The sequence below is a fragment of the Festucalex cinctus genome, chromosome 2 (assembly GCF_051991245.1).
Source record: "Festucalex cinctus isolate MCC-2025b chromosome 2, RoL_Fcin_1.0, whole genome shotgun sequence".
In the NCBI taxonomy this organism is placed as follows: domain Eukaryota; kingdom Metazoa; phylum Chordata; class Actinopteri; order Syngnathiformes; family Syngnathidae; genus Festucalex; species Festucalex cinctus.
Window position 1 is genome coordinate 33596015 of NC_135412.1, and position 14080 is coordinate 33610094.

Below are 14080 nucleotides of genomic sequence, written 5' to 3' on the forward strand. Positions count from 1 at the left end.
GAGCTATCAGCACTGAGTCAAAACTGCCAGTTGACAATGACATACTGTACTTACGTGTTTGGAAATGTTACAGCTTCTGGAGTCTACATTGTACCTGGCAGAAACAAAGATGTGATAAGATTCTATCAAAGCCTGTTGAGATTTACATTTGCAAGGATCAATTGTTGCTGATTAGCAGTGACGTGTTGTTTACAAACAATGTGATCAGTTTTATTTCTTTGCTTCATTTTGACTAACTCCAATTACTCAAGAAATGATGTTCCTCTTGTTAAATTTTATTTACGCTTGTTGGCCAATTAAATTTAGGGAGCTTTTAATTAAAACACCACTGTGAAAACATTGCAACCAATCTTTTCTTTTCATCATCACAATTACCGTCTAACTGTTATCAACCAAGTTGTTTTTAGCAGTATTTCTGAAGAGTAGAGGTAACTTGAATGAATACTGAACTTGCACCTTTTTGAAATTGAAGGCAATTTCTCAGAATCTGAGTGAATTATTGTTGTTTTTTAAACCAACAGCTACTTTTTGGATATTGATTAATACGAAAGGCTACCAGTGAGATATACACTTCTGAAATAACACATTTTCTCAAATTATTTTGAAAAAAAATCACTTCCTCATAGTTATGCCGGTTGTTTCTTTCCACAAATGCTATGGATTGGGCATGCTTTACTTAAAATGATTGATCTTTGAACTTTACTGTTTTCTTTTAAATACGGTCATTTCTGAATTTACACAATGCAGGTGTGATTTAAAAATAAAAGCAACAAATTATAGCTAGATAAAACTCTCTGGTTATTGGCACTGTTTTTTCCCCCATTTTTTTTTTTTTTATAGACGTACAAAATACAGAGGCATCTCATTGGTAAGCTATTTTTAGAACAGTCCCAAGCGTTAGTGATGTGGTCCTTGTGGGTTATCTGCTGCCCGTGAGCATGATGTTGGTGGTCCCTGATCTAGAAGGATTATCTCCACAAATATATACTCAACAAAAGCATAAACGCAACGATTTTTTTTTTGCTTCCATTTTTTTTTAGATGAACTCAAAGACCTAAAACTTCTTCCACATACATTTCTCTCAAATATTGTTCACAAACCAGTCGAAATCTGTAATAGTGAGCACTTCTCCTGTGCCGAGATAATCCATCCCACCTCACAGGTGTGCCATATCAAAATGCTGATGAGACACCATGATTAGTGTGCAGGTGTGCCTTAGACTGCCCACAATAAAAGGCCACTCTGAAAGGTGCAGTTATGTTTTATTGGGGACTCAGAAAAACAGTCAGTACTGGTGGTGACTGGTTTTCTGGGTTCCCAATAAAACAAAACTGCACCTTTCAGAACAAGTGCTCACGCTCACAGATTTACACTGATTTATGAACAATATTTGAGAGAAATTGTAACATTGTGTATGTGGAAGAAGTTTTAGATCTCTGAGTTCATTTCATAAATAACGGGAGCAAAAACAAAAGTGTTATATTTTTGTTGAGAGTATTTGCTTCTTTAGAACTGAGAAGAATGCTGCATCTATATGTGACATTTAAAATGTGTGTCTGCATACAGTGACAACATCACATGTTTTGATTGCTCATATTTTCATATAACTTCTCCCTCTGTGCCTAAATAGTCGTTGATTGCACGTAATTTAGCTCAGCTACTCAAGAGTGCATTATCCATAGTGGTGGTACTTGCTTTTGTGGATTTAATGAGATCCTGGCAGTAGTTCATACAGGCTGCTTGTGTATGTTACTGTCAGAAAAATAAGTCTTGATCAAACCTATTGCAAAACATAAAATAGATATAATAAGCGATAAAAATGTCTACCCTAGTCTTCAATGGAATAGGAATAGGTTTGGAAAAGGTAATACTGTAAACAGTTAATTATGGCTAATTATGTTTCATTGATTGCATGTGGCCACACTTCTGCAAAGTACAACCACAATAATAAACATAAAAAAATAGTATGTTTTTTTTTTTTGTACAGCTTTTGTTATTGATCTAAAGTTGTTCAAGACTATGAGTGTACAGCAAAGAATATGAAAATGTATACAGCCTTTTTTTAAGTACAATTTCCTTGCTACACTATCTTCAGTTTAGTCAAAGCAATTGGCACAATAATTACAGTTCATACCCTGCAGATTAAGCTAAAGTGGAATGTGAGTGACCTTTGATAGCTATTGATTAAGAATAAATTGGTTAGTGAAGTTAAGTGGGGATAAAAAAAAAAAAAAAAATCTAACTCAATCAGTGAGGCCACCAAGTGACTCGAATAAAGATTGAATTGAATTTAACATGAACTAGACAGGTGATTGCGAGTGAGTAGAGATTCATTTGCACCAAATTGAGTCGTCATGCAACAGAGTCACCTCAGATTTATCTGGGGAATTTGAATAAAACATCAAGTTACTTACACGTCAAACCTTAGATTTTGTTTTTCCTCAAAGAAGAAATCCAAGACGAACTTTCGGACAAAATCAGGATTCCGAGTGTTATCGATCACCTCTGTCCGGCCAGACTACAACAGTGGAAAAGTTATTAAGCTTAATCAAAAACAAAAGAAAAAAAAACAGTACATGAGAAATTCACATGACATGATTACAAGATTTGTGACAGTTAAAACACTCAAATGTCCGTTTAAAAAAAAATGATCTTAACAAGTGACTGGGCTTTGTGCTAAATGTGGTTTCCTGTGAGTAATCAGGGGCTATTTAAAGCAAGAATAGTGCCTCTCTATCCTGCACAAGTTCAGGTCCCAACCTTCTTTCTGGGCCAAGCCATCTTTTCATCTCCCTGACAATCACACCAGTGCTAATTCCCCCAGCGGACAACCAGCCTCGCCTCCGTGGTCTGGCCCGAAAGCACCATGTAATGAGCTATTGATTTTGGCACTGCCTCGCCATAGCTACAATTCCTTGACTCATGTCTTTAGTGCCCTGGACACATAGACGATGGTCTCAACTGTTCCCTCACCCTATTCATTATCAAGGACTCGCTAGGAAGTGCCCTGGACCTTAGAGTCCACCTGCCGTATATCGACCCTACAACAAATCCCTGCTTGTTTCAAATTTCAATCAGTTGTGATTTTTTTAATAGCCACATTGTGAGGGAAAGAATTTCGGACGGTTTTTTTAATCACCTAAATAAATGATGTTTCACAATTTTGACATTTGCTATAAGAATAAAATCTAACATAACTTTAATGTCATAATGATTTTGACTGATTTTGACCTTTTTCATTGATTGAAGAGAAACCACAGGATTGCACTGCCCTACATTTTGGCACGTGTTGCCCATTTAGGATCAAGTTTCAATAAAGGGGTACAGTACATGCTTTTCAATGTGATCATCATAATTGTGTGTTCCTTTTTATGGATCTTAAATTTATTAGAATGTAAAGGGGCCTGAACTTCATAAGGTTTGCTTCCTTCCACCCCTTCTCAAACTTGCACTTATTAAATGTGCCCTCACCCCGTCTTTTTTCCTTTGTTTTCTATTTTATACTATTTTGATTAGGGATGGTAAGTACCAATACCAGATATCGATATTGGGCCGATACCCACGGATTTGTTTCAAGTTATTGATACTCATGATTGTGGCCAATTTACAATCAGGAACTACAAACATGAAATTACAATAACAGGAAAAGGAAAAATGCTATATATCTATATCTATAGATATATCTATATATATCTATATCTATATATTTATATATATATATATATATATATATATACATAAAATTTCTTAAAATGATCTGTCATTGTTTTTCTTTTTGGGGGTTGGAATTTCATGTATCAGAATACTAGTGGTATCAGTAATTGATATTGGTATTGGTGACTACTCAAGAGTTGATTATCCGTACTGGTATCTGTCTGGGAAAAAATGGTCTCAAACATCCTGCGTTTGTATTCTTGTACTTGCTTGAGACTAATAAAAATCAATCAATCAATGGTTAGAATGAAAGGTTGTGACATCTCTCATCAATTTGAAGGTTGATCTTTTTTTCATCCAAATGCAGACACTGTGCACTACAGTTTCTGTACAACACAACTATGTCACGGTCAAATCTTAGTGCTCTAATGGCTCACTGGCTTTTCTTCCCATCTAACTTAGACACGCTGACCTTTCAGCCGATCAATTTAGTTCTTGTCAGGTTTAAAAGTGTTTTCTCTTCGTCCGATGTCAGCTGTCATCTTGGCACTGAGAAAAATCACTTCAACTGCATAGATCCTGCCACCAGAAACCCGCTCTATGGATTGAATTTTCTTGTTGTGAAGGCGATGCAACCATCACCACGAGTTTCCAGGTTCAGGGAAAGAAGGTCACACACAGAGTTACTTTTTCTTTCCAAGTTGTTTCTTGATTGGAAATGTCATTTCGAAAGCAAACAGGATTTGTCTGGTTTCAATTCATGCATGGTCATCTACTCCTGTGTGGCACCAAAAATGTGTGCACACTATTGGATGACTGTTTGTTTACTCTGGAGATTGCAATGCATTACAGTCTCTATAAGCACTAAATCCTGACACAAGGAATACCATCATTTCTGATGGCTGAAAGTTTATGCCAACCAAGGATGGTCATTAAACATTGATTGGATTTTTTGTTTTAAGGAAGTTTTTTGACCATGTGGAATTCGATTAGTCAAACATTCTGAATTATTAATGGTTATGTTGTCTTATAAGCCTTTTTCCTTGAAGCGACGGAGGGAAAAAAATATTTCACCATTTGGGAAGCTGGTATACGTAAATATGAACTTGACTCATTTGCAAGTCTTACAGCAGGAAGTGAATTTTAGCCATTAAATAAAAAAAATAAATAATGTATACATCTACAACAGTTGGATCATCACGGCAACTTCTGGTATTTTGGGAGTTGGTGTTTTTAGTTGCTGGACTGACTATCTCCAGGCTGTTAAAGTGTGATATACTTGGCACATTTTTATTGATGTGACGTGATGAGAGCATCAAAATGAACTGAGAGATCCACAGAATGATTCTTATGTTTGATCAAATCAGATCTTGAAGCTCTGTCTGCAAAGTCATTTGTAAGTGACCACTGACCAGATCGTATATTTCATCCACATATCAGATTTGTACTGACCTGTCTGAATGGGTTGCTATGGTAACAAGGTATGTGCAGTGGCAATGCCATGCCATATACAACCATGAAGTATGAGCAGTTAAAAAAAAAAAATGATGACAATGGGGTCTTTACTTGTTTTTACAGTTTATTGTAACTTTTCCGGAGCATACGCATTGCAGTGTCTCCAAGAAATAGTATGTTAACCCTTTCAACTAACCTGGATTTCTGCAAGAAAAAAAATGGCATAAAATGTGATCTGTTTTACATCTCAGTTATACGGAGCCCCTAAGGTGACATGGTAGAAAAAAAACAAAAAACAAAAAACAAAAAACAAAAAACAAAAAACAAAAAACAAAAAACAAAAAACAAAAAACAAAAAACAAAAAACAAAAAACTTTGCGTTCCTTCGCAAACATCTTTGCGTGCCCTCGCAAAAAACTTTGCGTTCTCTCGCAATCTTTGCGAGGGAACGCAATCTTTGTGAGAGAACGCAAAAGCGACGAGGATGGAACGTTCGTAAACATGAAACAAAACAGTGGGAAAGCTTTCCCAAAACGACTAGGATGGAGCATGTATTTTTCCACTGCTTTGTTTACACGTCGCTTTTGTTCACATGGAAGATGACCCGGAAGTGTTTACGGCGCAGCGAAGGTAACATGGTAGGCGAAAAAAACAACTTTGTGTTCCCTCGCAAAACAACTTTGCGTTCTCTTGCAAAGATTGCGTTCCCTCGCAATCTTTGCGAGGGAACGCAAAGTTTGCGAGGGTACTCAAAGATTGCGTACCCTCGCAATCTTTGCGAGGGAACGCAAAATGTTTTGCGCGGGAACGCAGTTTTTTTTAAATTTCTACCTCGTCACCTTAGGGGCTCCGTACAGTCACAACAATAGACAAACACTGTTTTCTTAAAACAATACCACACAAAAACTATATGCATTTTGTTGGACGCCCCCTATAAACACTCACAATACCGAGTAGGAAATGTACGTGACTTCTCCAAGAGCTAATTGGAGTTAGTCAAACTAGTGACCAATCAGTGATGAGATTGGGGTTGTTAGTTAAAGCTCACCTGCCCTATAAATAAAAACTCAACCAATTTTTATTTTATTTTTTTTTTTTTATGCTTTACACTCCAGAAGTTCTGGCCGATGGGAAGTAGGCCTCACACAAAAGAGTTCTCAGGATGCATACAATTAAGAATTTTTAACTTGCATGAAACTGGAACAGCTCACAAAAGTATCTATAAAAGCCTTGATGTTCAACAGCTCACAGTAAGAAAAAAATAAAGAAAAAAACATGGCGACTGCAACAACAGCAAACGAAATCCTAGTGGGTCGGCTGAAGATCAACAGAAATTTCTGGCAATGCTAACATCTCTTGATAACTCTATTACAAGTAAAACATTAAATAAGAGTGGATGTCATTAGAGGGCACCATGAAGGAAACCACTGCTGTCCAACAAAAACATTACTACAGGCTTCAACTTGGCAAAAAGACCAACAGGATTTTCCACAGTGCTACTGAAAAAGTATATTGTGCTGTCAGATGATACCAAAGTTGAATCATTTGGAAGGTGTGAGAGAAAAAAAAGCACACCACGACCAACAACTTTATAACCACGATGCCCACTCCACCATATGGTGGTTTGGGAGTTGGGACTACATTGTTCCCTCAATGTTTGGACATTTTGCTATCACTTATAGAAAGATGAATTCCCATCAAGACATTTCAAGACAATCTATTGGGCAACTAAAGCTTACCAGGTAATGCAACAGAATAATGAACCAACGGGCAGGAATAAATCACCAACAGGCTTCAACAGAAGAAAATGCACCTTTTTGAGTGACCCAGTCAGAGTCTTGACCTCATGCAATTGAGATGCAGCGGCATGTCCTCAAGAGAGCAATTCACACCAGACATCCCAACAATATTGTTGAACTTAAACCATTTTGTAAAGAGGAAAGGTCCAAATTCCTCTTGACTGTTGTGCAGATCTGATCTGCAACTGAAAGAAAAAATGTATTTTCGAAAATGTTTGGTTGAGATTGTTGCTGCCAAAGGAGGCTCTAAAATGATTGAATCTAAAGGTTCACTTTTTTCCACCATGCACTGTGAATACTTATGTTGTGTTCAGTACTGTTTAAGAAAACGGTCGTGTTAGAAAAGGATCAAGCCATGTTTTATGACTAATTTATGCAGAAATCCAGGGCAGTCCAAAAGGATCACATACTTTTTCTAGCAACTGTATATACGTAGCTCTAGTTGTGTTTTGGTGTGATGTGGCAGCAATTTCATTGACTTTGATGTTTTTTGTTTTGTTTTGTTTTTTTGTTTTCACCATGCAATAGGGTTTGCAACATCAACAAAGTTGCAGCAACAGGCTGTAAAACTGGTGGTGTTTTCTTGTTTCTATGTCAATGTCATGCAAGTCGTTGTTAATTATGGTGGATTAACTAAAGGTTTTTCTGCTTAATTAATCTCTACGTTGTTGTGCAAGTGAGCAAACACCGCTCTACTATCACATTTGAGAGACCGGAGCGTCCACACTTCTCCCTATGTGGTTTGGTATCCTACTTGCTCCAATCGAATTTCTTGGGATTTTTGTTGTTCAGACTTAATAAAGTCAAGACAGATACACGTGGCTCTGACAGAAATTGGATTTGGGGCTGACATTTTCAACAAGGTCTTTGTATGCTATTAAAAAAAAGAAAAGAAAAAAAGATGCAAACTGATTGAATGATCCTTAATTCATGCATTACAATAATGACCCAAAACACATCACTAAAATAATAACAATATAGCTTTTAATTAGCAAGAAGTGGAAGGTTTTAAACTGACCAAACCAACCATCTTAAACACAGTTTCGAGCACCTGTTATAAGGAAGGCCCAAAAGGAGTAACCCACTAAAATTTGTATTTTGTATTGTATTTTGTATTTTATTATTTGTTTCAGGCAATTTCAAAACACACAATGGGTATCAGGCTCCACCAAATGAACAAAAACAAACAAACAAACAAACAAACCAACAAAAATGAACAATAAGCAAAAAAGTTGAAGAAGGCCAATGTATGGTTGGTTACAATGGGTCATATGCTTGATGCAGTTATTTTAATAAAACGTGATTTTCAACTAAATACCGCATTGAGCTTTATTTTATTCATGTATACAGGGGTAGGGAATCCTGGTCCTTGAGAGCCACTGTCTTGTCTGTTTTCGATGTCTCCCTCCACCAACACACCTGATTCAATGAACATGATCGTTATCAGGCTTCTACAGAGCTTGCTGATGAACTGATCATTTTAGTCAGCTGTGTTGATGCCGTGCATTTGGATCTGCCTTCCCTCAACCACGCAATGAAACGTAACACCCCTGTTGTAGGTTTTACTGTTCCAATACTTTTGTTTTCATGAAAAATGTGTAGGTTCAAACAAAAGGTGCTACCTTCAAATTGTGTACCAGAGCCAGAAATAAACCCCTCAAAAAAAGATCTGAAATTTTGGTCTTGTCTAATCTTTTGATGTCAAACGCAAAATGCTTTCAGTCTACTATTATTTACTTTCAAAAGAAAAAAAAAAGAAAAAGAGCAGGTATTTCACTATACAAACCCTGCTTTCGCTAATGTTTCAATCAAACAACCAAGATTAATCTATGTATTAACAAAAACTTAAGCAAATTTAGAAGGGACACTGTATTTCTGAGAACATCCATTCTTATAGCAAATTGCACAATGAAAATAAAAGTTGACTTGGAATTTTGAAGTAATTATTGGCTGTCGATGTCATGTCAGTGATATATGAGTTGTTGGATGCATCCACCATACTTCTCATCTTTCACCTCTTGGGGGGAAAAACGGTAATAGGGAAATGTGACAAAACAGGTGAAGGCAATGAATGAAAGGTCATGCACCTGGCATAAATTGTAAAGACAGAGTGCAATATTGGAAGATACCAGGAGGAGGAGTGAAGTGCATATTTAATGAGACAAACGATTAATCACCCTTGTGCCTCTTCTTGTCCTCAGTCATGACTGGATGTTCTGTTTTTAATCTTGTGTTTTTCTGTCTTTCTGTCTACAGCTTGGACAGTATTTTTTAGACTGTGGTTACACTTCGGGCCAGTGAGGAGGTTGACATTTTTTAATTTGTGTCCTGGCACTTTGTAAAGTCACTCACGCCCAAGGTCAACACAGGTGTGTGATGTGTGGAGAAAGAAAAAAAAGACATTGGATGCTGGCTTGTAATAAAAAAAAATGTTTTTCTTACCTCCCTCCACTCTTTGGTTCCTATAGCCTGCAAATACAGAACCACCACTGAAAAGAAGAGTTGGAAAAGAATTAATTTTGACACAAAAACTGAAAAGGGAGTGCACAGACATTTGCCAAACAAACACCTATACTTGAGACCTTGAACCTAAACCTTAAACCATTCTCAACCGTCTCATGTAAAGTATTTACCAAATTTGACCACAACTTTTATAATTTGTAAAGTGCTCTTCGGACTGCAAATGAGTTCAAACTGACTCAACAGCCTATATACTGGTTACCCCTAAGTAGTTATCAAGTCCACATTTGTTTCAATTAAAAAAAACAACAACAACAAAAAAACATTTGAGCGCAGAAAAATTCATTTAAGCAAGAAATTAACCAAAAAAAAAAAAAAAAAAAAAATCATTTTGTTTTTGATTGTACGTTTTTAATCCCACGGGTATTTAACTAATTTGTAGAAACAACAATAAACAGACACACCCAACTTGGAATATACCATCATAATATATTGTAGCCTACATATACACCCACCCTGTAGGCCCTATAGTATAGTACAGTATAGGGCCTATACTGTAAATATAAAAAGTATTACAGCATGGTTTTCTTACACACCAGAGCTTTTGTTTCTGAGCTGTACTAAGCACAACTGCATAAATAAGCAATAATTCAGCAGCAAGCAAATTATAAACCCACAAATTCATCACTTTGTCATGATAACATTAGACACAAAACACAAATGTGCTTGCCTAAGCATACAAACAACACTCGCTAGAGGCTCTAATTGGATGTTTTAATAATCGGTCAAGTGTTGCTTTTTGTGTTTCGATGGGAACAATCAGCCACTGCATGTTTCTCTGAAATTCATTAGCTGGAATGAACTTCAGACAGTTTTGGACGAGCACACGATTAAAACCACATTTTCTCTCCTAATGAGCAATTAACTGAGTGGAGATAACGGAGAAAGAGCAGAAGGCAGGGAGCCTTTGGAGTAATGCATTTTTGGCGATAATTCTTCATTTGTTAGATTGTTAGCCATATTTTTTTGTTTCCAATGGGCTTTGTTAATCACAGCATCATAAATGAGTGATTTTGGACAAGAGGAAGAAGACATTGGAAGCAAAGAACATTCTCAGGAGATTCGGTCCTTAAATTGCACCCTGATTCCATCTCTTCTCCAACATGTAAAGTAATGATGTCCAAGCGACCAAAAGCATTTTGCCTGTAATCAAAGTCAGGGGACCTTGGTATCTCCCCAAGGTTGCAGAGTAACAGCACCAAAGCACGGCGGCGACATCACACTAATCCAATGGAGTGTCACCCAAAGAACCTGACTGATCACCTCTTTTATGGAAAGTGACTGAGAGAGGAAAGTGCCCATCTGGTCAGCCTCAGAGCGCCCAAATCACAAGGCTATTCATTGCCAGCACTCCAAGGCCTACTTCTAAATACAACTCTTGACAATCGACTACAAGACGGGGCCCAGGCGACTTAGTGAAAAGACTGAAGTTGGATGAAAGCACAAATCACATTAAGGTCTCGTGTATATGCAGTGCAACACAGTCCAGCAGTGGCAAAGCAGAGGATGTCAGGAGGAATCACATCCTCTGGAATGAGAAATTACTTCTTTCGGCTTTTCGAATTAGAACAATTACTGTAGAGGTGCTTGAAAAGAGTTGTGAAAAAGATGTTATTTATAGTTTAGATGCGGGAACAATTTGCCCCCTGCAATGGATTACGGTCTTGCCTAGACATATGAGTGTGTTAACTTGCAAGGTGACACTTGACCAATTTGTAAAATCTGAGCTACGAGTGTGTTTCAGACCCCCACCGATAGATGGCAGAAGCACACTTCATAACAGCACGCCATAATCAATTCACATTGGGTTCCTTGAAGTGGCAGGACATGTAGATCATGACTGAACTAGAAATTATCCCCCCCCACCCCCCACCCCTTTTTTTTTTTTTTTTTCCTTACGGGTAGCAATGTCACTTTTAGAAACAAAAGGCAGGCAGCTGAATCTCAAGCATGAGAAAGAAAAGGTTGGATTGAAATGTGTTCGCTGTTTGGGCTGACTTCATTTCTGTCGGGAGCTCATTCAATTTGTGTAGCATATGCTTGATGCTTTACCATGTGTTGCTTGCACTCTTGGTTCCACTAATTGAACCGAGTCTGCAAACCTCATAGCATATTGGATTTATAGTTCATTAGCATTTCTTCAACCCAAAATATTTCTTTACTGTAGTTTGTTCTATAGGTATGCAGCCCCACAAGTCCAATCACGGTATTCTGATTAATGTTGCATTTGTGGAATATGAATTAAACAGCAAAATCCACCCGTGTTTTCATCCATCTCAGGGGATGGCCATTTTGCCACTTGCTGTCAACTGAAAATGATGTCGTTGCTCAAGGCGCAATTAACGACCAATTACGGTTCAATTTACTAGCGTCATATGACCAAACTTAGAACAGGTGAGCTGTGATTGCTCATTACCTGATCTCTGAGAGCAACTGTGATATTATTTTCAGGCGACAGCAGTGAGATGGATGAAAATGGGTAGATTTTACTGCTTCAGTTATATTCCGCAATCATAATTTTCATCAGAATGCTTTGTTTAGACCAGGGGGAGTGGATAGAACATATGTATTATTTAGAAAAGAAAAATTGAAGTCCCCTTTCTTTCATGTATTTAGCACTTAAACCTAGTAGAACTTTAAAGTCTGTTCCATAGCTGACTGGGAGCCAGTGACTTTAAAAAGACTTGGGAAAAAATAGGAGTAATATGCTGAGATTGCTTTGTTGTAGTTAGAAACTTAGCTATAGCGTTCTGAATGAGCTGCAGTTGTTTTATGCTGTTTTGGGGGATTTCCAGTCAGAAGTTGTGGAGAAAAAAGCAAGGATGAGCTTCTCCTGGTCTGCTTGGAACTTGAAAGCCTTCACTCTGGATATGTTCGTCAGTTGGTTAGAAGGCTGTTTTATTATTCATTTCGTATCCTGACTACCAGTAATTCAAATGTGTCCACTGTAGTGGACCTTTTCAAACCTGAATATCTCCCACCCAGTGCATACGATTGAATTAACTCCTTTTGTTCTCTATAGAGGAGATTCAGAGCGATCCAATGATACCAAATCTGTACGGGTGGGGCTTTGCTACCAGTGATGGGCTCATAAAAGAAAATGGCTTCCCTCAGTGCAATCACTTTTTAGGGAAAAGGAAAATTAAGTGTATAACATTTTTTATTGAACAAATTTAGGCTTTAAATATTGTTAGCATGTTTTCTATAAGACTTAAGAACACATTAAAGTACTGTTTGAATTATTGTAACTGTATTTGAGCCTAGCATTTAAGTTTTTGAAAATGTCCTCTGCAGTGGACACATCATAGCTTAAAAATAAAAAATAAAAATCTTTTGCAGTATTCCAGTTACTTCATAAAGATTGGGGAATATCAAAATAAACATGATTGGACAATAATATTTTCCCCTGGTAGTCAGGAGGATAAGACTACTGAAATTCAGATCCAAATCTATCAGCACACCGAAATTTCGGACTTGAGTCTTTGGTTTTTAAGTGATTACAGGTATTTACTAACAACAATCCACTTTACTTTTTTATGGTTTAACTGAAGGAAATGTTAATTTATGCGCTTATTTTTGTTCCCCACTGTGACTCAACTACACCATTGAACTGTAGTCATCAGTCGACATCGTAAATGTGCGTTACCTGCTGTGATAGTCAACATTAAAAATTTGCAGACTTTGACCCAACGGGGTTCAAGAACTGATACTTGAGCGACCCCATATGGCTTAGCCATTTGATATGATTATGAAAGAGCTCAATCAAGGAACAGAGCGCACAGTGCTTAACATAAATGCATACAATACACTCCAACAATTATTTGTTTATTTATTTATTTATTCAATACAACCTTGAGGTTCATTTACTCCACCAAATATGGGCCATTGCTCTCAAATTAATTCTGCCAATATGTTCACACAAACATTTAATTTGTCAAACGAACAATTGCTCAATCATGTTTTAAAAGATCGAGTAAACAACTAAGAAAATGCAGCACCGTTCATTTTTTAGATGAAACATTCACAGGTGAGCCTAATCATCATCAAAAGTCTAAACATTGATCTTGTGTCCACTGATTAACGGATTTAAGGCTTACTTTTCAAATAGGCTGTACTCATTTATGTTGAGCACAGTTTAGTTGAGAATACATTCATCCTCATCAGGTTTCAAATGACTATCTCTTATCGCATTGTCTGAAGAAAATAACAGACATTTGCTTTTCTTTTAACTCAATCTCTTCATCGAGGTACTGTGGTTCAAACGGAGAAGACTTCACAAGCTTGGGGAAACACACAAAGCCTTGTGTGACTCCTCAAGGGCAGCGACAAAGTAGTTGAGGTCATGCATGCCTGGAATATGTTTAATAAACCTCAACAAGATGGGACTGAATATGACCGTGTTATACAGGTCAACGCGAGTGACTTTCTACCAGCAAGAAAGAACTCTCATTTTAAAAAAAAAAGAAAAAAAAAAGGGGGGCATCTTCTTTAAAACACTGACTGACAGCATAAATTGCAACAAGCCTTCATGAATAGGAAATGGCGTCATATGCCCTTGTAAAAAAAAGGATCTGAAATGCATTTGTGGTTTATTTGAATACCAATACTACTCGCTATGGCTCTTCTTATTCATATTATTCAGTATTATTTAT

At 37.1% G+C, this 14080-nt stretch overlaps 1 protein-coding gene across 2 annotated transcripts in view; it reads right to left on the reverse strand.

Moving 5' to 3' along the window:
• LOC144014631 (copine-9-like) overlaps nt 1–14080 on the reverse strand; it is a 75547-nt gene that overhangs the window by 46269 nt on the left and 15198 nt on the right. The window contains exons 3-5 of one of the 2 annotated variants that reach the window (XM_077514759.1): nt 9351–9397; nt 2415–2518; nt 55–94 (exon numbers count right to left, since the gene is read on the reverse strand). In XM_077514759.1, coding sequence (XP_077370885.1) covers nt 55–94; nt 2415–2518; nt 9351–9397 — 191 coding nt within the window. The remainder of the gene's footprint in view (nt 1–54; nt 95–2414; nt 2519–9350; nt 9398–14080) is intronic. The other variant, XM_077514758.1, reaches the window with a different exon arrangement.